The sequence below is a fragment of the Neltuma alba genome, unplaced genomic scaffold, assembly GCF_004799145.2.
Source record: "Neltuma alba isolate B1F8T4 unplaced genomic scaffold, ASM479914v2 tig00003408_pilon, whole genome shotgun sequence".
In the NCBI taxonomy this organism is placed as follows: Eukaryota; Viridiplantae; Streptophyta; class Magnoliopsida; order Fabales; family Fabaceae; genus Neltuma; species Neltuma alba.
This window is the reverse complement of record NW_021633273.1, coordinates 220,849-246,153: the sequence shown is the minus strand read 5'-3', so window position 1 is coordinate 246,153 and position 25,305 is coordinate 220,849. Positions and strand designations below refer to the sequence as shown.

The 25,305-nt window shown below is 36.7% G+C and overlaps 5 protein-coding genes across 7 annotated transcripts; 3 read left to right on the top strand and 2 right to left on the bottom strand.

Annotated features, from left to right (window-relative positions):
- Positions 1 to 1,168: 1,168 nt before the first annotated feature.
- LOC114741537 (uncharacterized) lies at positions 1,169 to 3,016 on the bottom strand. Its single transcript, XM_028929819.1, has 3 exons — positions 2,252 to 3,016; positions 1,614 to 2,147; positions 1,169 to 1,530 (listed from the first exon to the last, which is right to left on the bottom strand). The coding sequence occupies exons 1-3, from the start codon at positions 3,014 to 3,016 to the stop codon at positions 1,426 to 1,428; spliced, it is 1,404 nt and encodes a 467-aa protein (XP_028785652.1). The 3' UTR covers positions 1,169 to 1,425.
- Positions 3,017 to 5,663: 2,647 nt separating this feature from the next.
- Positions 5,664 to 7,678, bottom strand: LOC114741536 (zinc finger protein CONSTANS-LIKE 12-like). Its single transcript, XM_028929818.1, has 4 exons — positions 7,084 to 7,678; positions 6,586 to 6,816; positions 6,056 to 6,435; positions 5,664 to 5,790 (listed from the first exon to the last, which is right to left on the bottom strand). The coding sequence occupies exons 1-4, from the start codon at positions 7,654 to 7,656 to the stop codon at positions 5,664 to 5,666; spliced, it is 1,311 nt and encodes a 436-aa protein (XP_028785651.1). The 5' UTR covers positions 7,657 to 7,678.
- A 168-nt stretch (positions 7,679 to 7,846) lies between these two features.
- LOC114741518 (cyclin-U1-1) lies at positions 7,847 to 10,514 on the top strand. Of its 2 annotated transcripts, XM_028929802.1 has the most exons (3): positions 7,847 to 7,851; positions 9,733 to 10,057; positions 10,167 to 10,514. In XM_028929802.1, exons 2-3 carry the CDS (start codon positions 9,753 to 9,755, stop codon positions 10,447 to 10,449), a joined length of 588 nt encoding a protein of 195 aa, XP_028785635.1. In that variant the 5' UTR covers positions 7,847 to 7,851; positions 9,733 to 9,752; the 3' UTR covers positions 10,450 to 10,514. The 2 variants fall into 2 exon arrangements, with proteins under 2 accessions (XP_028785635.1, XP_028785634.1); XM_028929801.1 differs by lacking the exon at positions 7,847 to 7,851 and having other exon boundaries at positions 9,452 to 10,057.
- Positions 10,515 to 12,967: 2,453 nt separating this feature from the next.
- Positions 12,968 to 16,648, top strand: LOC114741517 (peroxisome biogenesis protein 22). The gene is made up of 8 exons (XM_028929800.1): positions 12,968 to 13,269; positions 13,945 to 14,181; positions 14,311 to 14,358; positions 14,687 to 14,743; positions 14,867 to 14,968; positions 15,447 to 15,512; positions 15,881 to 15,982; positions 16,122 to 16,648. Exons 1-8 carry the CDS (start codon positions 13,165 to 13,167, stop codon positions 16,224 to 16,226), a joined length of 822 nt encoding a protein of 273 aa, XP_028785633.1. The 5' UTR covers positions 12,968 to 13,164; the 3' UTR covers positions 16,227 to 16,648.
- A 1,482-nt stretch (positions 16,649 to 18,130) lies between these two features.
- On the top strand, positions 18,131 to 25,242 carry LOC114741499 (histone-lysine N-methyltransferase ATXR2). Of its 2 annotated transcripts, none has more exons than XR_003739781.1 (15): positions 18,131 to 18,338; positions 18,567 to 18,642; positions 19,114 to 19,199; positions 19,286 to 19,650; positions 20,544 to 20,656; positions 20,771 to 20,802; positions 21,399 to 21,550; positions 22,347 to 22,434; positions 23,066 to 23,114; positions 23,237 to 23,291; positions 23,472 to 23,541; positions 23,618 to 23,694; positions 23,841 to 23,917; positions 24,407 to 24,463; positions 24,629 to 24,702. XR_003739781.1 is itself a non-coding variant. In XM_028929778.1 (15 exons), the coding sequence occupies exons 1-15, from the start codon at positions 18,255 to 18,257 to the stop codon at positions 24,737 to 24,739; spliced, it is 1,485 nt and encodes a 494-aa protein (XP_028785611.1). In that variant the 5' UTR covers positions 18,131 to 18,254; the 3' UTR covers positions 24,740 to 25,242. The 2 variants fall into 2 exon arrangements, 1 of the variants encoding a protein (XP_028785611.1); XM_028929778.1 differs by having other exon boundaries at positions 23,618 to 23,687; positions 24,629 to 25,242.
- The last annotated feature ends 63 nt before the right edge of the window (positions 25,243 to 25,305 follow it).

Sequence of the window (25,305 nt, the reverse complement as noted above, 5' to 3'; positions counted from 1 at the left end):
CTTAAACCCTTATAACTTCATAAACTAACATTTAAACTCCTTTTAAAAGATGTGCTTATGTTTGGTACTCCCTCTGGTCTTATTTATGAGTTTCAAATTTGGGAAAGGGTGTGATCCATTTTATAAATTTCAATTTTGATTTGTCTTAACACTTAATTTTTTCTTCTCAATATTGCCCTTAATTGTTTCTCTCTCATTACATTTTTTCATATATTTTCTTTCATCCTGTTCTTCCATTTATTATAAGGACATATTTGAAAACAAAAGCCTATTTCTAACTTATTTATTATTTTTAACTAATTACTTATTATCTATGAATTAGTTATTTGAAATTTATAATAAAGACCAAAAGGAGTCTATGATAGTAATTCCAATATGATTTGTTTCCAATAAGGGATGTCTGATACTCAAATTAAAAAAAAACAATGAATTGCTATATTACCCATATAATGAGAATACAATGCTTTAAAGTCAATAAAATAAATTAAGTGAATAATTTTGTTATCAATCAATAAGAATGAAAGTTGTCACGTCATGTGCCAACTCCTAAAATGAAGTCAACAAAGTCAATAATCTGATATCAGAAAAACTAAAATTTTGGAATCTTGTGATGAACCTAAGGATTGGCAATGGGCAATTGTACCTACTCCCTGAATCTCAATCAAATCATGCACTGGGAACGCAACTTATATCCTAGAATAATATCGGTGTAGTTTGAATTCCGGTTTTAATCGGTCAGCCTTGTTGACCTTAATGAGTGGCAACGCAAGTCATATAAACTATTGTTGATTTTTTTTGTATGAAAAAAAAGTTTTATTGGTTTTTTATTGTATATTCAATTAAGAGCCCATGAACATCGGATTGGCCCTGCTTGTGGCCTATATTTTAATTTGTTTTCATCACTCATGCACCCAAACGCAAAGGGAGCTAGATTATGGTTGCAACCTTGAATTTTATCTAAAAGAGGAATGAGAAATGTTATTTAAACGAACCTCAAAGGGACAATTTCTACTGAAGTGCCAATTTAATTTATAAAATTGCGCTGGTCAATTTCTTACACGGAAAAATCACAAAGATCCTTGTAGTACCTGTCCACGTATAATGAGAATGGGAATACCGAGATCCCGCTGGCTTAATTAACAGCTACATTGCTGAATCTATACGAATGCTCCAAAAATAAACAAACGTTTAAGTAGAAATAAAGCATTTTTTCACATGGTTTCTTGTTCGTCATCTTTAGTTTCTTTATTAACAAGTTTTAACTTCAACTCTACTTGTATCTGTAAAAATTGGAACTTTTTAGATTGACGAGGCTCTTTCAACCATCCCTTGAGCCTTGACGCTTCTCATCCTCCCTAGTTCTGTTCCGCAATGATGTCCTTTAACTCCGAGCACCCCAAAAGGTGGTTTTATGATATAATTCTTTCAGTGCATGTAGATCAGTTCTTCGTCTTTGCATTCTCTGATTGCGATCTCCATTGAATCACGAGCGCTAGAGCGCAATACATCACAACAGTGCCTTCTCGGAGCCTGCAACTGATGAATACCAAAGACAAATAACTAAATTATAACACCGTCCCTGAAACAGGGGTACTGTGTGATAGAAAGAATACCTGTTTGATGTCAAGGTCGAGTTTATTCGTCAAAACCGTGATCTTTTCCAGTTTCCTGGGCGACGCTGCGTCGTATGAGCAGTTTTGAAAGCTTTTCGTATAATGGGTAATGATTCTGCCATTCTTACCAGAAGCCACACTGTCAAAGTAGAAAATGGTGGGTCTTCTACATGGATCTGGGTGAAGTTCCCTGGTGTTGAAAGTATATACTCCTGACCAAAAGTTTCTTCTATTCCACTGTTTGAACGTTGTTTGAACGTTCAGAGCATCTGGAAGAAACACGTGGTTCGGGAAAACCTGAACAGCATAGCCCCATGATACTGAGATTGTCCACGAAAACCATCTGTCATAACAAACTGTGTGCTGTAAAATTCTCTGGGAATCAACATCCACAGCTTTAAATAAATGTTGCAGAGCTTGTTTTCTCGTCATGTCGGGAAAGATTGGATCTGTGTGATCCAAGTGATGTAGGGATAACAAGGGAGTCACAGGATGTGCAGCCAATAGACCAAAGAGATTTCCCCGCAAATCAACCTGACTCGGTTTCATTCAAAAGATGAGTTTGTGGGGAAGGCTAAAAGTTGCTCAGTTGGGTTTTGTAATAAAATCACAAGTGAAATAGATAATTGCATTCGTACCTGATGAAATCCGGGCTCCTTCGTTAAGCCTATACCGAGCTCTGTTATGCAAGAGAAGACCCTCCCATCACTTCCATACAGATGAGGATATCTTTCGATACAAGAATCAAAAACCTTGGCTAAAACTTTCGCCAGAGATGAACTGATAGCGAAGCCTCCTCCACCAAAACCCATTCCAAAACTATACAAACGATTCTGTTCATAAATCTCAGACTGGGTGCCGAGATAGTACCAAAGCCGATGATCATACTTTGACAGTGTTTTAACGAGATTCTCCGGAAGGAAAATGGTGTCATCGTCCCCAAACACATACCACCTCACATTAGAATGATTCAGAGCCACGGTCTCTGCAACAGCGCGTGCCACTCGAATTGCCGACCGGAGACCACCCCGGTAAGTGTAGCGAAAACGCGAAGTGTCTTGGGAGACGCAGAGAGGAGGGAGAGAAGTATCCTTGTTGGGACGGGGTTCAAGAGGAGGAAGGCCGTCAACGAACACACATCCTCTCGTATAACGAGGTTTCCACCATAGCTTGACATTGTCCTTCCGTTCAGGCCAAGAACGAGCCGTTGCAGCAAGACCAAAAACGACATGATCGAGAGTGGTCGGTGCAGACACATATTCTAATGAACGATGCTCATCGACTAGATCATTAGTGCGCAGATGTAGTACCGATAGGAGGAGAAAAACAGCACAGAATGAAAAGGAGACTGTTATGAAGCTGATCAGAGATTTGGGTTTGGTAGAACCGGGAAAGACCCCCATATTAACAAGGCAATTGAAGGAGATGGGCCTGCGCGGAGGTTTAGTCCTTATAGTTTATAGTATCAACAAGACGGTGCTATTTGTAAGAGAGCCATAGAATTAGAACTGTATAATTAAGCAAAAACGCTTCCGGGAAATGCAAACTTTCACGTTGACAGTGAGTGATATCTCATATCTGGTCAAAGTCAGTGCGCACTACGGAGAAAGGGCAAGAAATTCAGCTACTTGAAAAGTCAAGGGTCAATTACTACCATGCGTTTATTTGGAGGAAAAGGGAGAATGAAAATCTACTGTATGGATTTTCCTGTAAATCATAAAAACTAAATTGATCAGGATGTATTTGGAAAGTAATTATGTGTGTGTAAAAGCCAAAAAGGGAAGGTACCCCCTTCAATAAAGGACAGCAGAAGAAAGAAGGAAAGAGAAATGGATCCATGCACATAATTATATTTCCTTGTCTTCAATTCAAATACATTAATACACGGAATTCAGTTTATAATAGCACAAAAACCATGCACAAGAAAGAAAGAAGGAGAAAATGGATCCATACAAGGAAAGTTCTCTTCTGGAATAGTATTAATTGCGCAGATCACATATGGAAAGTTGCAATGTTAAAAAAATCAAATCAATATTCCAACTGATCTTAGTTATAGGGCAAAGTAGCTTGCTCTAAAGTATAAGACAAAAATGCAGAATTTATACACACACACACACACACATATATATATATTGGATCATTCCCCTCATTCGTTAACTGTGTTCTTGTCATTTTTCATGGATATGCTTTAAATTCTAATAGGATATTCCATTATCAACCTTGATCTTAGTAATGGACAACATTGTAAAATTATTTATCCTATTGTCCTATTTATAAGTCATTTCTTATATGTTTCATACAAATTAAGAAAAATCTTAAACTTTATTAACTTTCATTTAAAATTCAACAACTTTCTAACTTTATTTCTATGTAAATAAAGTCAACATAATAATAAATAAGGGATAAAATTGTACATCTATATAAAAAAATTTCTCTCGATACTCTATAAATAAAACAAAAAAAACTTCTTTCTACCTATAAATAGGACTAGAATGGTATATTTCTATATGTTTTGAGAATGTCATTGCCATCTACCATTTCTTAATAATCATGAAGTAGTTAATTTTGTCCTATAATTAAGATTAAAGGAAGTGGACCATTGACATTAACACAAATCAAGTGGCATTCAAGATTTCATGGTGTAGTAGCATTGTCATTCGCGACACAAATTTAAACTCAATGCTTTATATAAAACTGATAATATAAGTTGAATTTATGGGTTTAACCCGCCAATCCGCCAAAAATAGTGAGTTAGAGTTGGCTAAAAGCCAAATCTGTTAGTAAACAAATTTTTTTAACCCACATCGTCAGGTCTGCAGCCCGCCACAGGTTAGCCCACTAACCTACGAGTTGACCCGCATTTATTTTTTATTTTTTTAAAATTATTATACTTATATTATTATATATTATATCCTATCTAAAAAAATTTAAAAAATACCTATAAAATTTATTTGGTGCTTTCAATTAAATATTTTAAAAAGAAAAATAAAAATCTCATTATATTTTTTTAGATATTAAATAAGAAAAATATTAAAAGCTATTTTTTTAAAAAAAAGTAAAATAATTGTTGGCGAGTCAATCCACCAACCCACCTTAACGGGTTAGGGTTGACTTCGGCCTTCAAACAACACTTCCTAACTCAACCTATATGGGTCTAACCCATTATTGGCCAACACCCAACTCGCAACTCGTGAGTTGTCATATATTACCATCCCTAACTTCATACTCTAATAGTCTTTTTTTTAGGTCTAACATGTGTACCAATTTATATTGGGAGGTAAATTGCAAATAATTTAATCATAAAACAAATTCAAAATAGAAGTTAATTAATTAAAAACTGAAACCCAATAATTAACGTGTGGTAGCAATTATAACATATTAGTATTTCTTTATTGATTAATACATTTTTCAATATTACTATAATTTTTTATCTTTTGTTGTTAGGTTTTTATTTTTAATTCTCAATATATGTTAATTTAATAAATATTTAAAATTATAATTTTGATTATTCTTAATACTCACAAATTTTTACCCCATTTACTTTGTTCTCCATCCTGCTTCAACACACACACAGACGCGTGAAGGCATTTCTCTCACCATCTGTTTTCTGAATTGAAACTGATTGCGATGCAATTAGAATGTGTCGAAACTCGCGCAGTCTATATATGTTCCCACAAATAATGCAATTATGTCTTTGCGTCAAACGGGGAAAAAGAAAGAGCAGTTACTTCTTCAATGGTTCAAATGTAACACCTTCAGTTCTTTGCATGTTTGTTTTCTTCTAAGCTAATGCTCTGATTGACCTGTCACATGTTAAAAAGCTCCATGGGTTACGCATCGATCTCCCAGGAGCCAAGAATTCCTAATCTAGCTGAATCAAAATATTACAAAATTTCATAACTCATTAACATAAACAAATCTTCCCGCGATACAAAAACTGCGAACGAAACAAAGTGCAAAAAATGTCCACTGGTGTTGGCCAAAGGAACATGCCCAGTGGCCACCTTATCAGCCAGAACCGTATCTTGCCAGGGAGAGGAAGTATTATTCTTAATAGTTCCCTGTCTCAAGAGGATCATCATCATATTCTTCTTCTGCTCTCACAAATCTACCTTTTACACGTTTTCTAGTATCAGCTCTTGCTTTGCGAGACGCGTACCTTATTTGTTTACTAAACCTGCATATCAGAAACAAGCAAACCAGCCAAAGAACAATGCAAGATGATGAGCGGCTGAAGCCTGAGAAGATGAACTTCCAAGTGATGGACCAGAGTGAAACACGATACATTTTTTAGGCGTTTGAGAAATTTACTTGTCCTCGTGTACACAACCAAGATGTGGAGCATACAATGTGAAAGAGCCAATTATTTTTAAGGTCTAAGAAACATTTATATATACCGTACAACACAGACACGCACTTGATGGAGAACTAAAGGCACTTACGTTCGAGTCTTCTTTTTCTCATTGTATCTCAATTTAGCTCTCTCCCTTGCTTGTGGGCATGCAGACCCCAATTTTGATTCCCATGGTGTATCAACGGTCAAGAGTGCTGGTGATAAGCCGCAATCTTGGAATTCAGAAGTGGCACAATCCTGAAAATCCGTAGTGGTAGTGTCACTATCACAATTGATGGTGGGTAATGAAAGTGGTATGCTTGAATGAACTTGACCCTGAGGAAATCCCAGATTCATTTTTCTGTTGCAGCTAGTATCCATGAGTGCACAGTTAGCATTGTTGTTCATCCTCTGGATCGTAGAACCTGATCCACCTTCCCTGGATGATGATTGAAAACCCACACAACATTGCTGGACTGATGATGATGCCTAAAACAATCAGATTGGCGACGATTAGTTTCGTGCGTCACTACTGGTAAATTACGTAGTTTTTGGAGGGGAGAATAAAAGGAAAGGAGAAGAAAACTAGCCGTTTTCCTCAATTCCCCTGTTAGAGAATGATAAAAGAAGCTATACAACCTCCATGGAATTCTGAATAAGGCCATTAGATTCTGTGACTGATACGTTTTTCTCCATTAATAGAGAGTCCAATCCTCCATCCTCAAGCTGGTAACCAGCAGCATCTTGAGAGCAATCAAATATTTCATTAGCACTGTCAAAGTTTAATTGAACACTATCCATGTTAAGACTTTCACAGATGTCATCAGCCTCAGAAATTCCAATATCCTTGGTATCGTGACATCCCTGCATCTGTGAAAGTCTTAGATCAGCTTTGGTTAATTCAGAAGGATAACGCAGGAATAATAGGATTGATCAAACTTAACAGCCAAGCATTAATCATACTTTTAGGTGTGAAAATTATAAATAATCTTTTGATTATTTTAGTACTTGTCATCCTGTGAAATAATGGAACACACTACGCATCATTCAACTTTAGACTAGGTGGTATCCTTGAAACTATAATACGCCTATTCTTAGTAACCAGAACAACAGTACAGAAGTAAAACAAATGAACACCTTTGGCAGGAGGTTAGATCCTTGAGGAAATAAAACTGGTTGATCTCTGCAGTAGGGCATGAGATTTGGATTTGGTTGAATGGAAGATTGAGCCATCTTAGGTTCAAACTTTGCACATGATTCAAGTTCACTCAACCTGCCACCGAAAGATGCATCATTGTCATCTAGCTGCGCCAAACACTGGCTTCCGTTCTTAGGCAAAGAATTAAACGATCCCCAGCTATGGGCTGAACCACCTGAGGCAGAGTCAAAAGCAAAAGGCCAGATCCTAGACATCTCAGCAAAAGAGGGACAACCTGAGTAACTAAGCAACATCAGACGCCTGTGTCCCAATCCCAGGCAGACATTTCGATTACAATCACAACCCTGACACAGAGAGATTTTATCATCCATGCAGTGGACAATCGCTGGTTGGGAATGGCATTTGTCACATACCAGAGAACGAGGATGCCTGCGTGCCAAAGCGTTGGCGGAGTGTACATAAGCATCACAATTCAAGCAGAGACGCGCAGAATCACACTTGCAATACACCACAGCTCTTACTACTACACATAACTCGCATATAGGATTCATAATCCTCTATGCCCTCACTCCTTAATAATTCTCATTCATCTTACTCAGTTACTTTTTTTCAACACAGTTTGAGGTTATGCTTATGCTGTTTATTCACCCTCGAACATTTTAATATTCACGCAACAAAGAGCTAAGAGATGTCACCCAACACTAAATAACACACTTTCTTTTGCAAGTAAAGTTATAAGATCAGCTGTCTTATAAGCATATAATTGCACTTGAAGTGAGCATCATAATAAACAGAACGAGCTTTAAAAGCATGTTGCTGAGAATCCCGCCCAGAAATGGCTTAAAGAATGTGAGCCGATCGACATCTAGAAAGTTTTGGAGTTGTTTTTCTGGGCTGCGAACGATGAGGAGGCCAGCGAAGGATGATGAGTTTAGTGAGGAAAGTAAGAATAATATGATATCGCAATGGAAGCTATTTATGGAAGTGTTTTTTATGCTTCCGTAATTTTTGTCATGCCGCGAAATCTGGGGTTTGAAGAGAGGATCTGAGCTGACTTGGTGGAGCTCCTGGGGGAAATCGGTACGGTCAGCGCCTGCTTTCTCGGACGCGGTATAATATCATTTTGTTCCGTTAAGGGACACTCTAAAATATTTAATAGTATATTTAGTATTTTAAAACATTTTTTTTAAGTATGCCGAACATTTTAAATATTTTTAATGCATTCAACATCTTAAAGTAATTTTTTCAATATACTTAACATCCAAAAATATTTTTTAATGTATCTAATACTAAAGAAAAAAATACTTTAAAATGCTGGATAAATCTAAAAATATTTTGAGATATTAAATGTACTATAAAATATTTTAGGCTCTTAAAAAGAATGGTAGTCGCGTTAACATGGGCGAGATATGTGTAATAATTTTAAAGCTTCTTTGGGAAGGAGGACATGTGGGGTTTATTAGATCACGGTTTCTTTTTTTAATCATAGATAATAGGTTTTAACAAACTAGTGATGCCATATCATTTATTATTTAAGTGTTATTTATTATAAAAAATTAAATTAATAGTAGTAACATTTATATTTTTAATCAAATCATTCAAAATTCGGAAGTTATATTGAATTCCAGCTGATATATACACACGTTAAAAGGATAATTATGGTTCCTTTATACTCCTCCGGTCTTTAATATAAGACCCATTTAACTAATTTGATTAGATTAAGGAAGTTAAGTAAGTTAGTTAATTATAAGAAAAGTGACACATTTTTCCTAAAACACCATAATCATATTTCTTAATACCTCTCACCCTCTTCTACTTGATTATGGTTGAGGGAGTATCCATAGGGGTAATTTAGAGAAAATTGATAAATATGAGAAATGGTTCTTATATTTAGGATCAAAACCAACTTAAAAATTGGGTCCTATATTAAGAACCGGAGGTGTATTTTGTTTTTGCCAAGGAAAATACGACGCACACGTTCCTTGATCAATTCTCTCTTCCCCAAGTTTACTAGTTTAGGGCCGAGCCTTCAACAAAAACAGATTATGGCATTTGTTAATAGCAAAAAGCCCAAAACCTAACAGAAAGTCCGCCGCGTTTTCTAAAAACCTTTGACCTTAACAAATTGAACTGATAAAACATTTGATTTGAGTTGGCCGTGTCAGCAACTTTTGCGGTTAAGCAGTAGGGGCCTGGACACTCTTCCAATACGACGTTGCCAGACTGTACATTCTTGGGTACTTCTCGTCTTCCTCCTAATGCTAACACAGTAATACGACATGAATGTGGGACCCTTGTTGTTGGTGAATTTTCGTGGCATAGCTAGATCTATCCATCGCTGGTTCTCTTCCACACCCTATCATCCCATCATCAGATTCTCCCAATATCAAAGATACTAAATTTCTCCAGTGACAGAGCATATGTGAACGTGTCAACCATCCACTGAGGGGTTTCCCCAAAACCAGATAACGAGCAGACATGAAAATGAAACTCTGTTCAAACTCCGACAATGAACATCCTCAACTGTAGCTCCCTGGCCTAAATGTTAGCAGCCGGCGAGTACAGCAACCATACCGGCCGGCAGCTGCAGCCGGAGACGAGCCAGAGCGAGCTGAGCTTGCCTAGAGTGCTCTGTGTTCTGTCTTCGATGATAGAGAAGCTAGTGGCACGAAATGACAAGCTCGTGGACGGCGACGGGCTGTGCTGTGGCTCTGTGAGACCCGGAAAGAGCTTGAAAGCCTTTCATGGCGTAAGAGCACCGAGCATAAGCATACCCAAGTATTTGGAGAGGATTTACAAGTACACTAGTTGTAGCCCGTCTTGCTTCGTGGTTGGTTATGTGTATATAGACAGGCTCATACATAGGCATCCTGACTCGCTTGTGGTATCCTTGAACGTACACAGGTTGATAGTTACCAGCGTCATGATTGCTTCCAAGATGCTGGATGATGTGTGAGTCACTTTCTTTAAATTTCCTTCTTCAATTCAAGAGTAAATTTCACGCTGTCTTACTCTGATTAGCTGATGTTTTGCTTTATCCTTTGGTCCCTCTGTGCTGCAGACATTATAATAATGCCTTTTTCGCTCGAGTGGGAGGAGTGAGCAACGCTGAATTAAACAAGCTCGAAATAGAGTTGCTGTTTCTATTGGATTTTGGAGTGATGGTAAGCTCTCGGGCTTTCGAGAGCTACTGTTTGCACTTAGAAAAAGACATGCTTGTGAATGGAACAGGTCTGGAAATTGAGAGGGCATTGGTAGCCAACGCTGTGGATGAGCCTGATGAGACGACCGAAATATCAGTTGAAGATCGTTTAAACTCTTCCCCGTCTCAAATCGTGGACTGATCTTGAGTCTTTCGTTTTGCTGAATTTTGGCTGCAGATTATCAGCAGTTTCGTTCTTCTTTTTCATAATCTTCTAAAATCGTGTCATGACTTTTTATTCCCGCAGAAAAAGGATGAAACTTTTAGTTCATGGAATTCATAGCAGTGCTGTCAATGTGGTTTTTATCACAGTTTTTTGTTGGTTATTAACAAAATCGGAGCGATGTTGTGTAGCCTCGATGTCTAGCTTCCTGCAAGTTTATTTACTGGGAACCCACTGACTCTGTCCTGGTCGCTTCCCGCAAGGGAGAATCTGTATGAACAGGGAGGGTAGTAGCTTGAGCTCCTCTCTGCGATCTCTAAAATGAAGATGCAGATTCAATTGAAGGAACGATCGTTTTCTGCGAGTGGACAGAGCCCTATTTGATCCGATGGTTCTTCTTGCGCCATTTTTCGTCACTGATATGTGGGGTTTCTTACTCGAGCAAGTTAGAATCCCCATATGCAGAATATCACTGTTCAAATGCTGATCTTTTGAGCATTTGTTTGGACATTGGGGAAGGCAAGGTTGAGAATCTATATGTCTGTACACAAAATGTTAAACCCTTTAATAGTACTTGCCAACCTAGTTTTGTCAGCAGCTAGGGGGGCTTTCCAGGTGAGATAGGCGAAGCTGGATGCAGAAATATCGTCAACATTGTATGTACCATGTACAATATGAGATATTTCGCGTTCAATTTCACTAACTAATCCTCTGCAGAATATGCTGGTAAAAAAAAAACCTCTGCATAACAAAACAGGTGGTCAATTGGTAGATAGTCTGTGTTAGTTTTAGGCTGCCAAAATCTTATGTTTAATGTTTTGAAAAATGTATATTAAATTAAAAGGGATAACATTCAAACTTTTTTAAAACCGCGTGAAGATGAAAACTTTAACGGATTCAAGCAAATTCTGTCCAGGGACTAATTACTAAAAGTGTGAAAGAAAAATAGGAAATACCAGGGGGGAGTTTTTGTCTTATGTTTTACCCTTTGAATAGGCATAGATGCCTACATACCGAATTGGCGGAATCCGCATTCCCAAGCCTAACGAACTTTCCCTTATTCCGTAATTAGGGTGGACTGACTAGATTCTACATGTACCGCACATAAAAAATGGGAGAATTACAATCAAAATCTCATGTAAAGGAAAAAATTACAAGTTTCAAAGTTTGTTATTTTTTATTGTAAGACTTATCATTACACGCTGTGCAGGTTTTTATTAAAATTTTTTAGTGATTATTTTTCTTTTATGAGACTTGATTGTAATTCTTCCTAAAAAAATCTCATCCTAAATAGAGAGAATAAACAAAATCTGATCCCATCAATTCACCGATTTTTTCCCCCAAGTCTTACCTTAAAAACCAATTCATAATATCTCAAATATTCTCAAGGGGTCTTGTTTTTCACTTTTTACGTGTCACTCATATTTAATTTAGGATTGCATCGTGACATGTAATAATTCATGGATATGATCTGTAAGTGAGTCCCCTATTTTAGGGATAAAACTTTTAATTGACACTTCTTTTTGGGTAGACATCATAAGGCTTATGATATGCATATTCAATATTCTCAACTCGGGGAATTCAAGGAAAAGTAAAATAGTTAGGCCTATATAGATAGTTCCAACATATAAATCCCATCATTCAAGTTTTGCCGGTCCAAAGACAAGGGAATGATAAAATTTCTAAGAAATCTTTCTGGACTACTTATTACATAGATGTTAGTGATTGTAATCTCTTTTTCAGAAGTTAGATCAGAAAGAGATAGAGCAGCCACTCATAGAACTTAATATTAGTTTTGACAAAATTAGAAGCGGATCCTTTTGAACGTGCAAAAGAGGATTATAAACTGGAGGGGATAGAGTCGCAGGGCTCAAAAATAAATAAAAAGATTTTTTTTTCCCCTCGCTGTTCTCGTGTGCAATTAAGGCACCGTTTGGGTGACACCCCAAACCATGATTTGGAGACCCAAACCATGGTTTGGGTGATAAGTCACCCAAACCCAATTTGTACAAACTGTGGTTTTGGGTCAAAACCATAATTTTGAAAAAAGCAAAATTTTTTGCTTTTGGAGAAAAATGGGAAAGTGTGAGAGTCTATAGGATATGTATTTTGTTTTTTATAAACATATTTAATCTTATATTTTATAAATATATATATATACATATTAATTATTTATTAATTATATTATCTTATGTATATTAATTATGTTAATAAAAAAATATTATTAATAATTTTATTCCTTCAAATTAAAATATATCATAAAATCTATTTTTTCTATAATTATCATATTAATTTATGTCTTTTTTTAGTAATTTGTATATAAAAAAGTGTTTCTGATAACAACTATCCAAACACTCTCACTTCTCAAAATCACTTTTTCATAATATTTATTCTTTTCAAAATCTATTTTCTAAAATCACTTTTCTAAATTACGGTTTAGTTTCATCTAAACACACCCTGAGCCTTCTTCGAAAGCTTCTGGATGTTGAACGTGCTATTGTTGTCGTTGACACTAAACGTAGTTTCTCTTTCGGGCACTACCAAGTGCTTATTGAGGAAGGTGCTACGAATTTGAGCCGTCCTCTGAAACCCCATCTGTCCGGAACAAGACGAATCTTTTCCGGGGTGCAAAAAGGGAGGGGCAAAAAAAAAGAACCTTAGCTTGGTCGGACTGTTGGAGGAGGTCGGTATACGATGGCCGACACATCGAAAGAAGAGCCGCTCCCCCTGATCAGACGTATGGTATCTTTTCTCACGACGAAGGTGTCCAATCTCTTGGCAATCTCGCTCCATACCATGGTACCTTCGTTCACCTTGGCTTCCTTACTTAGCGTCACTTTCGCCAATTTCTCTACCATTTCATGGATCGAATATACATTCTGTCGTACGCAAGAATGCTAATTTTTCTGTGTTTTATCCCGTGAACTCGCTCTCTCTCTCCGGTGCTTCTCTTCAGAGTTCTTTTTATTCGCAGCTGGTTTGGAGTATAGTTGTTTGCGGTAGTATAATTCTTAATTGAATGTTTATATTATCTATGGCTTGATAAACGAGGGCAAGACCTTGGCTTTACCTGACATAACCGTAGCTTGAGCCAGCAATGATTAATCTTCGGTGAGATTTAACTGCTTGAAAGCTTATATCTTTCGGCTTAGGGAGGGAGAAGTTTTCATGTTCATCTTGTTGTTTAAATGGTACTAAGCGACACATGTCATGAAAGATTTCTTCTAAGTTGTTTGCTTTTGTGCATGTTACTTATGTACTTCCGGAATTTATGTTTCTCTCTTTATTCCCCTTCCTTGGGGTTTTTTCCAATCATATCATCTCCAATAATGCCTCATTTTTTGGGTAGTTTATTTATGCTCTAATTTTGTTTAACGGGTGTCTCATATTCATGTTGGAAGTGTAACATCAAGTAACAACCATCTTTAAATGGGGTAGCTTTTGAGTTCCTCAAAATGCTCAACTTGGTATTAGGATTCACGCTCTATTGGCGCAGTTGCGGGTCTGGCTGTTGCAGTTTTCTTCGCTTGGAGGCTCTTGGGATGCCCTAGTGGGTCTCAACGTAGGCCAAGGAAGCGACAAGCTACTGTACCCGGTACTTCTGGTGCAAATACTCAATCTAATGCCTCACTGACTGCATCCGGGGTCTGTTCACCATTAGATGTTTCAAGGGCACAAAATGTTGTTGATGAATTTTTTCAGCCGGTCAAGGTAAACTTCCTCGTCACTGCACTGTGCTTTAGACAGAACATAAATCTTTTACGATTAATGCTTAGCCAAGTTGAATTGCTTTTCAAATGACGGACACTCTTAGCTCTGCTTATTCCTGAATCTTTCCAGCCAACCTTGGGGCAGATAGTTCGGCAGAAGTTGAGTGAAGGAAGAAAGGTAATTAAATATATCCTCGCTTGTATAATTTCTTGAACAGGCATTTTAAAAATAGAAGAAGAAAAGATTAGAAGCAAAAGCTATTGACCATCACAGTCTGTTTACAAATATGCTCTTTCTTTAAAAAGAACCTGATTTCATAATGATGAACTGTGATTAGGTACCATTTTCCTGTATCTTGCGATAAACATCTCTTCGGTGAAAATCAGCATTCAGATATTTAATGACAACTATTTTCAACATGATTTTAAGTTTTACGTTCTGTTTTGGATCAAATTTTTCTGTCTTGCGGGGTAAAATCTTATGAATTAATCTGTGTCATATGTAGGTAACTTGTAGCCTTCTAGGAGTGATCCTTGAGGAAAGTAGTCCAGAGGAGCTTCAGGTAGTACAATTATCCTCTCTTGTTCTTCTTCTTCTTCTTCTTCTTCTTCTTCTTCTTCTTCTTCAGTTTTAAGACCTCAACATGGAGAAACACGTTGATGTGATTCATGCTGCTTTTTGCCAGAGTCAAGCTACCGTGAGGTCCTCTGTGCTGGCAGTGTTGTTGGAGATAACTAAATTCTGTGATCTTTATCTCATGGAACGAGTTCTGGATGATGAAAGTGAGGTGTGTTATTTGGCAGTCTAAATCCCTTACCATCTTCCTAACTATTGAATCAGCATTATTATTTGATAACTGGTGGTACTGGTATGTATTAAAATATTGAAGAATCAGCATTATTATTTCATGACTGGTGATACTGGTATGAACTAAGATATTCTATATCTTCTTGAGGTAAAAATTCTTACCTTGGGGTATCTTTAATGTCTGGAACTTGTTCTGTAACCATCGTTAATATCACGTTAGATATATGATATATCCAGTTATATCATTTCTCTCTAACTTTCGATCAGCTTATCTGTCCTTCAAAGTAGATCGCAATACTAGTAACGGTGATATGCATTAAATGTTTCAAGGTTGTATTTTTCTCGCTGCTGTTAATATTTCGTCCATGGTAAGATTGATCACAGGCCACTTTATAATGATTTTGTTTTGCTATATTCACACTGTTCAAAAGACAATCTATTATGAATTATTTGTGCAGAGAAGAGTTCTTGTAGCATTGGAAGAGGCTGGGGTTTTCACTTCAGGTGGTCTGGTCAAGGACAAGGTCTGAGAATTCAAACCCATTAACCCTTTTTATTTCACTAGAGCCTAACCATTTTCTTTGTATGACATTGATGGATATTTTGTCATCCTTGAGTATATGAAACTTCTATTCAAGTATTTTTCCACACCAACCGTATGTTTGGATGGAGGATAATGAAGGGGAAGGGAAAATTTCATTGAAACCTATTATGCTTCGCATGGGAATGAAATTGTGGACTATGTAAATGTGTGGTAATTCATGGAATTATAATGTGTTCAACGTCTTATGTGCAACCCATAAATATCTCATTGATAATTGTTGCTGCTTGCTTTTTCTCATGGTTGAAGTAACTTTTGGTCACGTACCTTTATACTGGTATCTGCATGCAGGTTCTCTTCTGTAGCACAGAGCATGGACGGTCATCATTTGTTCGGCAGTTGGAGCCAGATTGGCACATTGACAGAAATCCGGAAATCATCTCTCAGTTAGCTGTATGTTGTTAGAAATCTGAAGCTACATTCATCTGTTACTTTGTGCATACTTTGATATGATAGACATATTGTTATTTCTTTTTAGGCTGAAATTCTGTCATGCATATGTAATCTCATTAGTTAACATATCATGTTGCAGAGGTTTATCAAGTACGAACTTCATGTCTGTCCTTTAAGGACTGAACGAGCTGCTGCTAATGTGTTCAGTGCTACATCCCTGGAGCAGTTCTTTGGATCTATATGAAACTCAATCTACTAGAAGATAAATTATTGTTCGTGGAGTTGATTTTAGCTTGTCTCCTCCTGAATCTTGGCTTCTAGCCACCATACTAGGTAGATTTTCTTCAAAATTGTGAGGGTGTTGACCCTGAGTCTTCAGATGACTGAGCACTGCATCTGTCTGAAAGAAATTCCATTCTTCCTTCTCGTTTTCCTTTGTACTCTGAGCTTTGTGCAATAGATTGGATCACATGAAACGCGACGCCAAGCCACGCCACTGTATAAATGGTTGTCATCCTTACTTTGCAGGCTATAGTAGTGTCTGTTGATCCTTATTTGTACAGTCACGAAGCATCTGTGTATTTTTACTCCTTCGATTGTAATTGGTCATCTTTCTGGCATTAGAATTCCAATATTTCAACTCAACGATGTGAGATAACCTTATCAGCACTCTTGCCACTTCGAAATGGTTCCTGTGAATTTGTTTTCCAAATTCCATATTCAAATGTCCTTCCTTGCGCACATGTTGGCTCTGTAATCTAGAGAGAGTAGTGAATGAGGCACGAGGCTTTAGCTACTCTATTGAGAGAGAGAGAGAGGGTAGAAATTAATCATAATTTTACCAAATTCTTTCAATACTTAAGTCTACAGTAAATCTCACAACGCCATGTATTTCTATCAATGATTTTTTTTTTAACAAACACTGAATTTTAGTAAAACTTGAAACGAGACAACTGCAACAAAACACATCCTTTAACTTATTACTCCTCCGGTCCTAATTATAAGACCCAATTGACTTATTTGAGGAGATTAAGGAAGTAAGTTAAGTTGGTTATTTATAATAAATAAGTGTTGTTATTCCTAAAATATTCTTGCTAATTAAGTATATTGGCTAAAACTATCATTATTAGAAGGATTATCTTGGAAAAAAATGCATAAATATAAGAGAGAAAATGGATTGGGTCTTATAATTAGGACCAAATAAAAAGTCAAATTGGGTCTTATAATAAGGACCGGAGGAGTATTAACTACCACTTTATGCCTATGATGACAAATGATAGAAAAACTGTCATCCGTTCTGTGAGACATCTTAGTTAAATAGTCACGAGATTGTGGCGAGAGTGATATGTTCTCTATGGACGTAGCTATGTGAACTTCGAAACCTGTGTTTCACCACAAAATTACATCTTCATTATTTCATGCTTATTCTTTATTATGAAATTGCCAATTAAGAATGTCTTTATATATTATTAAAAAGCTGAAACTAGACTATGAGCAGTTTGTGTACAGCACAAGGATTGAAGAAAATTGTATTCTTTACGATTTATGAATTTTTGACCAAAAAAAAAATTTGTATATGCTTGATTATATACATGTTTGTGTATAGGATATTGACGAAGTTTTATTTAGAGAACATCTTAAAACAATGCTAACACACATGCGATATGTTTTTTTTCCCCTAACGTTTTTCAAGCATGAATGTTTATATTTTTCTTCGTTGCAAAATAAAAAATTTTCACAGGGTGAACATTGTCTAAATTTTATAATTTATAATAATTTTATAAGTCGATATCAATGTTAATATTTATATTGACTTGGGTTAGACCTACCATCCGTATTATGTGTTGCATATTATCATGTACGTATATGTTAGATATACGTTTCAAATGCTGGCAAAAAAAGAAAAGAGATGTACGTTTCAAATGTCAGACATGAATGAAGGCCAAAAAAAAAAAAGTCAAACATGTGTCAATGTCAAAACTCAAAATAAAAAAGAAGTCAAACTCAGCCTTCAATGGAGAAGGACGGCACACCCTCACACATGCTATGGCAAGGGTTAAACTCTTGCCCTGACAGTTAGTAAGGTGGCACCCACAAATGTGTGTATATACACACGTGTAAGTCACTCGACCAGGCGGTCGGGAAAAAAATAGAGACCGGGGAGGGATCAACCGAAAACATTGATACGAGGGAGCTGCTACCAGGTTTTGGGGCGCCGTCTCATTATTGTTCCATACACAGCGCCTTGTGCTTCTCCCATTCCTCTCTGACAATGGAGTCCATTTGCCCAATAGACGCGCGGTGTGCCAATGAAATTGCAGCACTTCTCAGTCCTCCGTCACCTCTTGAAGTTCAGGCAATCTTTAGACTCTTCTTGTCTTACCAAGCTCTCTGTTTTTCATTTTGCTCAGTTTCCTGCTGAGAAAAAATTGAGAATCGCCTTTATCATTTGTAACGAAGCAGATTAATTTGGTTAAAATAGCTGGTCATCTGGTTAAATTAATCGTTAAAAAGTTATATTTTGCTCCGCTATATTTGTTCTTTGGATGCTAAATGTTTATACTTCTGTTTGTATCTTCTCCAGGAATATTATCATAAGCTTTTATCTACAAGGAAATGCAGTAGTATCATAGTCAAACAGGATGGAAACTTTGGAAAGGGTATTGCTCTGTTTCATTCGTCTTTTCAGTGTGCACATTGCATTAGTGCGCGCGCGTACATATATTTCTTTTGGGTTAGTGAGGTCTTGTTGTTAAATAGGGTGTGGTGGCTGCCAGGCATAATCCGCTGCTTTCTTGATTAGTGTTGAGTTCGTGGACATGATAGCATAATTCCCAATGTAACATAAAGAGGAGACTGTTTCGGTTGTGAATTGCACAAGTTTAGTCATGCTAGATAGCATTAGTAAGAAGTCGAACTGAAAAAATCATAAGACTACAGAACCACTATAAACTGATTTCATCTTGTCTTAATGACTGTTGAGTTCGCCGTGGTTTCATGCATGTAATTTCAGAAACCATGGAGTTCATCTTTTCCACTATTACTAAGAAGGCTATGCACCAAATGTTTCTTGAGTAGGTTCTCTGATTTTCTTATGTTGCAATGTTTCTGTTGTAATTGGTGAATTGCAGGTGTGTATGCTGCCGTGGACTTCGATGAAGGGGAGCTTGTTCTGAAAGATCAAATGCTAGTTGGGGTTCAACACTCTTCCAACAAGGTTTCTCACAATCTGTTCTTTGTAGCTATGCTGAAGTGATACTTCTCTCAAGATGGTTTTCTCAAACTTTCTCATGTACACTGCAGATTGACTGTTTTGTCTGTAGCTCCTGCTTTCGTTTTATTGGTTCTATAGAACTTCAAATTGGAAGGAGGCTTTACTTACAAGAATTAGGGGCTGAGAGTCATGGTTGCGATATGGGTGACTCCTCAAACACATCAAAACACAAAAATGACAAAGATTCATCTGATGGAGAGGACAATTCATATAAAAAAAAGGAGGATGGCGCTGGAGAATGTAGTTTTGGCAGTTCTGAAGCTAAAATTCATCTCCCTGAAGGTGTTGTTCAATCATTAATGAACGGCCATATGGTGCTGCCTTACTCTAAGGAGTTCTCCTTGCCGCCAGCTGTTCCATGTCCAGGTGGATGTGGAGAGTCATTCTACTGCAGGTATGGTTGCGGTGGAAGAATAAAATTGGGGCATATATGTTTTTGTTTTGCTAATTTTCTGACAAGAAAAAAAAAGACCTGGAATTTTCTATTTATTCAATGAGAAAAAGATGTTGCTTGTGGGTTGAAATTTCTGACATTAATTGCTGCTCATTTGATTACTTAATGGAGTAAAATTAACTACAGAGATAGAGGCATGTTGTAACTTCACTTGTGGCTTGATGGAGACTTGGTCATATGGAATATTATGTCCCATATTGAGTGTTAAGGGATGCTTAGTGGGATATTTAAGTTGGTTGTTTTTCCCATCTCAACAGCTAACTTTTGGGGCTGGGTTCCTCATCTCACTTAGGTGCCTGTCATTTGGTATCAGAATCAAGTTGTTGGTGGTATTTAAGTTCTCCATCCTACTTATAGTTTTCCTTTTCATTATCCATTCCATTTCTAGTATTCTATTAATAGTATTAGAATAGGATTGTTATTATCTATAGTATAGGTTATATATTGAGCATACCAAAGGAAATAAACTTCTTCAATAATAGGTTGTATAGGGTAGGCTATATTGATGGGCTCACAATAAGCCATAATTACCTAGGCTCACCCTTTGTGTATATATACCCTCTTCTTAAAAGAAATATGGTATGGATTTGAGTCATTTCTTTCTACAAAGAGTATGAGAGTAAAACTATGCAAAGTATTGCTTCTTCTGTCTGTATCTCATGCATGAGATAAAATTTCAACATGACCTACTATTAATATTTGCACAAAGAATGAACGGATGAAGCTGCTCTGCACTGCTGCTTTCCTAGTCACTAGGACCATTAATTGTTTCGCATCAGTCTTTTCAACACAAATGATAAATTTACTATTTCTAATGTTGCCAATACTTGTAGTACATCATGTGCAGAGGCTTATTGGGAATCCTGTCATTCTTTGATTTGTACTGGTGAGAGGTCTGATGCAGCACGGAGGGAGGCACTTCTAAAATTCATCAAACATGCTAATGGTAAAAATATTGCATTGTGAACATTTTTTTTCCAATCTATATTTTTTCAAATGTATTTGTTTTTGCCTTGCTTGTTCTAAATGAATTCATTCACTCTTTTTTCCCCCCTCCCAGAAACAAATGATATATTCCTCCTTGCCGCAAAGGTAAAGCCTCATTTTGCCTTTTGATTTCCACAATATGTCTCTTATATATTTGTTTTTGTTGAGCATGGAGAACACTGTTTATATTTGTCTATATTATAATGGCATTTTAACATTTGTCATGAAGTTGGCCATTTAGCGGAAAAGCATATATCAGCTAGAACCATGGCTTACTTTCGTTCTCATTCATTTTTTCAGTATTATCAAAGGTTTCAGTATAAATTCTTGTGTTGCAAATGCTGAAACATGAAATGCAAAATTCTTCCTTTTATCTTATAATAAATGGGTGCATCATGGATTTTTCAACATCATGTGGACCTTGAATCTGTAATTATTTTACATGTCCAGCTCTAAGGTGCTTCAATCTACACTTTGATATGGTATTATAATTTAGGCATGCCCATTCTTATCTTTTGAGTTAACCAATTTGTTTTCAAGAACTATAAATCCAAGATATATCACAGTGCCATTGAGAAATTCTCGAGATATCCTTCTGTAGTATGTTATAGGATCTTAATTTTTAATTTAGTTTTCATGAATCGTCTCTACTGCGTAAAGTCATATATCTGACAGAAAACCCTATTGGCTTTTATGACTAGGCTATTTCTTCCACCATATCAAGGTACCACAAGCTAAAAGAGAGATATCTTTTAGAGAAAGGTAAATATGATAAGTCACATCTTTCAAACCGTTGTGATCTCACTATTCTTTTGGAGGCTTGGAGACCTATAGCAGTGGGACACAAGAGAAGGTAATAACTGACTCAGTTCGCAAGTGGTTATGCTTTCCTACTGCATGATGAATCTTTCTATTTTGCGACTCAATAATGCGCCCACTAATATTTATCTTGATTATTTGAATTTGGATAAATATGCAATTCTATCCAGGACAATCAAGGAGATAACCTTCATTTAGTGAGAAACTTTTTGGTTATAGGAGGGAAAAGGGTGGTTGCTAGGGAAATTAATTGTTTGTCTTTTGTGTCATTATCTGTTACTTGTGCTAGTTTTATGAAGCAGTTAGTATTTGTCAGCTTATTAGCGTTTGCAGATAGGATGAGTCATTGTCCGTGTGGCATAGGTTAGTTATTATTCTGGTATGTATTATATATTTTGAAGCTGTACTACGTGAAGGATATGAATGGAAGTACTATTTGGATGTGGGTATTCTCCTTGGCTTTAGGAAGTGCAGGGATTAGATTCTGACTGACATAGTTTCTAATGATTGCCTCTTCCTCCCGCCACTCTTTCCATCTTTTCCTCTTTTGCCTATTTGTAGTCTGTCCTCACCCCTAGAAACTATCAAAGTTTAACTTTAATTTCATCAGACTCTGCTGGAAAACTCATGTTTTGATATGTCAACGTTCATTGATCAACTATGTCAGAAAACTCACAAAGGACCAAGAGTGTGGAAAGTCATTCTTTTGTCCTGAGGCACTAGTACATTGTCACTCTCGTTCACTATTTTTTCTTGTTAACGTTGTGACTTTGCGGAAAATCTGTGATTCATTTGAACTGTACTAGAGGAGTCATTCCAATTTCTTTTAGGTGGTGGGACTGCATCGCATTGCCAGATGATATTAATTCTTCTGATGAAGTTGCTTTCAGGATGCAGATAAGAGACTTGGCATTTGAGGTAGGATTCCTCAGAGTGATGGTAGAAATTTTTCCTTTTACTTAGGCATATAATAACTTCTCTTAGGCATATCTATTTTTTTCTTGAAAATTTCTTGTAAATGTGCTTGCTAAAAACTTCGCTACTTTCATTAAGTTGCTTTGGTTATCTGGGGCAAGGCATAGAATTCACTATCTCGCTTTGTAACTAAGTTCTTTTTACTCTGCACATAAAATTATTCTGGTATGAAGTTAGTTGCTTTACGCAAAAAGACAGAACTCCTTGATCGTTTTCTATAGGAAAATCATAGCTTCACCTCATCAAAACAAAATATTAGCGTCAGTTGAACTTCTCATAGGTGATCAAGGTATCTACTTTCTTGATGCTCTATTTGATTTTTCAAGTTGATATGAAATCTCTCCTTTCAAGTCAGTAGCAATGCCTAAAATGCATTTATAATGATTGACGTATTACGTCATTATCCTCTCTGGATTATATTTGTCTTTTAATTGGGCCCAGAAGTCTCCTGTGACAACAAGCCTGATGGATACTTGAACACGTTACTACCAAATTGGGGGGTTATGTGTGTGTGGATAACATTCATGCCTACTCTGCTTTCTTCATTTCTGATAAATTGACTGTAATTTTTCAGTCACTCCAACTTCTAAAGACAGCTATATTTGACAGCGAGTGTGAACCATGTATCCTTCCTGATGCTTAATTGATGATCTCTTTGTTCATGCAAATGCCCGTGCCATTATATTTATGTATCAGAAAAATATAATCTTGTTGATCTTTGATCTAAGTCCTCGACTACACTCAGTATTCTCCCTGGAAATATATGGGCACATCATTGGCATGTTTGAGCAAAATAATCTGTAAGAACCCTCCTTCTAGGGCTTCTCATTTTTCTATTCTTTACTGCCATTATTATGCCTCGTTTGGTTCCATTAATGTGATGCTTGAAATCCGTAATTCAGCCATCAAATGATGGAACCACAAATGAGCATCTTGTTTCCATCAGATTCGTGAATTAATCTGGTGTTTATTTCTGTCAGTGATTTGGTGGTAGCTTCTCCTGTGGAAGATTACTTTTTATACATTGATGATCTAAGATATCCTGAAAAGGTCAGAATTTGTATCTTTTGCTTTACTATTTTATCTCAAAAGTAAGTCTCACCCCTTTCCTGATCATTGATGGCAGGAAAAAGCTGAGGAAATCACGCAACCAATCCTGGATGCTCTCGGTGAAGACTATTCCATTTGTTGCCAGGGTACTTGGTATTCCAGAGGGATTTGTTATTGTATCACCTTGCTGATTTTTTTGGATGTGCTGTTCCATACGTACTGTGTTGATTCATGATTCATTCTTACCATTATTTTTTCTTCTAGTGCTAACTACAGATGGTTCTTAAAATTTATTTTAGGAACTGCATTTTTTCCATTGCAAAGCTGCACGAACCATTCCTGCTGTCCTAATGCAAAGGCGTTCAAAAGAGAGGAGGTATGCAAACCCGAAATTTCTATTAACTTTGAGCTGTTTGAGTCAACTGTTGTCTAACGCAGATATTGATTAGATTTGTGGCCTGGAAATATTGATTAATGTATCTGATCTTCAGATGTATTGTGGACTATGTTGCTAGCATATCGCTCTATTTCAACTAGGTTTCTCCTAGTCGTTAATGGATTCCTTCAATCACTGACTCTTGTTTTAAATAAATGACGAAAGCAATTTAAGGTAAGATTGGGACCTTAATAGATAAGAAACAATTACAAAGTGTGCAAAACTCATAAAGAACAAATAGTCCAAACATGAACATTGCAAGGAAAGTTGCACTATTGCAGGATCTGTTATCTAACATCTTCCATTACAAGTTTATGGAAACTACACTTCTGAGAGGTTGTGTAAATTTTTTTCTTGTCCATATTTCACGTTAAACATTAGCAATGTGTGTTGATCATAGTGTCAATCATTTCCTGCATCTGTATGCAGGATAGAGATGGTCAAGCAACGATAATTGCACTGAGGTCCATTCATAAAGGAGAAGAGGTTCGTTATTTATAGTTACAATATACAAGTATTTATTCTAACTTGAGGTTCATCGCACCAAGGATGAAAAGGGACGATACATTATCCGGAATTTCTTGTGTTTGTTTTTGAATATATCTGTTTTATTGGTCTTGTTGAGTAATTGACAGTTGGAAACATTTTCAGATAACAATCTCATATGTCGATGAGGATCTTCCATTCGAAGAGAGACAAGCATCCCTTGCAGATTATGGTTTCAGATGTAGGTGCCCAAAGTGCGTTGAAGAACAACCATAGTACCGAAATTTAATGGAAACAATCGCGAACTGTAGCTTTTTTTTTGTTGAAGACAACATGTGTTCTTTATACAAAGGATATTGAATCAAGATTAAAAGAAAGTAGAAGTTAAAGATCAAAGGAAGCAGTGACTCGCGAGATGCACTGCAACTACTACAAGATGGGGGTGGATCTTCACATCCACTAAGAGAAGAGATCTATGAGACACCGTCCATCATTTTCTCAGACTGGGACCTGGAAGCATATCATTCTTACAGGGAGGCGCTACTATGTACGGACTACGTAGCAGGGAATGCTCATCAAGTGTCTATGGAGTTGAACCTGATTCAAGATACTCAATGTTTTTGTGTTCATCAAATGCAACAAGATTTGGTGAATAGCCGGAGGGTGTCTTTATCCTAGGTTTAGAAGTTCTGTTTTAATCTGTCATTACAAGCTCACGTTTGCCTTATTGAAAAAAAATCAAAGGGAGCATGCGCTATTTCTAATATTCGTTTCGTACCGGATCTTGTAGCTCTTATTATTTTCTTTTCTTTTCTATAAACTATCGACTTCGTCCAACGTGT

What these genes read in the sequence shown, in the direction of transcription:
- LOC114741537 (XM_028929819.1), bottom strand. Translation starts at nt 3,016, where the DNA reads ATGGGGGTCTTTCCCGGTTCTACCAAACCCAAATCTCTGATCAGCTTC. An exon ending in AGGAGCCCGGATTTCATCAG is followed by an intron (nt 2,148 to 2,251) that starts GTACGAATGCAA and finishes AAACCGAGTCAG; the next exon opens with GTTGATTTGCGGGGAAATCT. An exon ending in TCGACCTTGACATCAAACAG is followed by an intron (nt 1,531 to 1,613) that starts GTATTCTTTCTA and finishes CATCAGTTGCAG; the next exon opens with GCTCCGAGAAGGCACTGTTG.
- LOC114741536 (XM_028929818.1), bottom strand. Translation starts at nt 7,656, where the DNA reads ATGAATCCTATATGCGAGTTATGTGTAGTAGTAAGAGCTGTGGTGTAT. An exon ending in GATCTAACCTCCTGCCAAAG is followed by an intron (nt 6,817 to 7,083) that starts GTGTTCATTTGT and finishes AGACTTTCACAG; the next exon opens with ATGCAGGGATGTCACGATAC. An exon ending in GAGAAAAAGAAGACTCGAAC is followed by an intron (nt 5,791 to 6,055) that starts GTAAGTGCCTTT and finishes TCTGATATGCAG; the next exon opens with GTTTAGTAAACAAATAAGGT.
- LOC114741518 (XM_028929801.1), top strand. Translation starts at nt 9,648, where the DNA reads ATGTTAGCAGCCGGCGAGTACAGCAACCATACCGGCCGGCAGCTGCAG. An exon ending in TCCAAGATGCTGGATGATGT is followed by an intron (nt 10,058 to 10,166) that starts GTGAGTCACTTT and finishes TCTGTGCTGCAG; the next exon opens with ACATTATAATAATGCCTTTT.
- LOC114741517 (XM_028929800.1), top strand. Translation starts at nt 13,165, where the DNA reads ATGGCCGACACATCGAAAGAAGAGCCGCTCCCCCTGATCAGACGTATG. An exon ending in CAATCTCGCTCCATACCATG is followed by an intron (nt 13,270 to 13,944) that starts GTACCTTCGTTC and finishes ACTTGGTATTAG; the next exon opens with GATTCACGCTCTATTGGCGC. An exon ending in TTCTGGATGATGAAAGTGAG is followed by an intron (nt 14,969 to 15,446) that starts GTGTGTTATTTG and finishes TTATTTGTGCAG; the next exon opens with AGAAGAGTTCTTGTAGCATT.
- LOC114741499 (XM_028929778.1), top strand. Translation starts at nt 18,255, where the DNA reads ATGGAGTCCATTTGCCCAATAGACGCGCGGTGTGCCAATGAAATTGCA. An exon ending in CGTCACCTCTTGAAGTTCAG is followed by an intron (nt 18,339 to 18,566) that starts GCAATCTTTAGA and finishes TATCTTCTCCAG; the next exon opens with GAATATTATCATAAGCTTTT. An exon ending in AGGCGTTCAAAAGAGAGGAG is followed by an intron (nt 23,918 to 24,406) that starts GTATGCAAACCC and finishes ATCTGTATGCAG; the next exon opens with GATAGAGATGGTCAAGCAAC.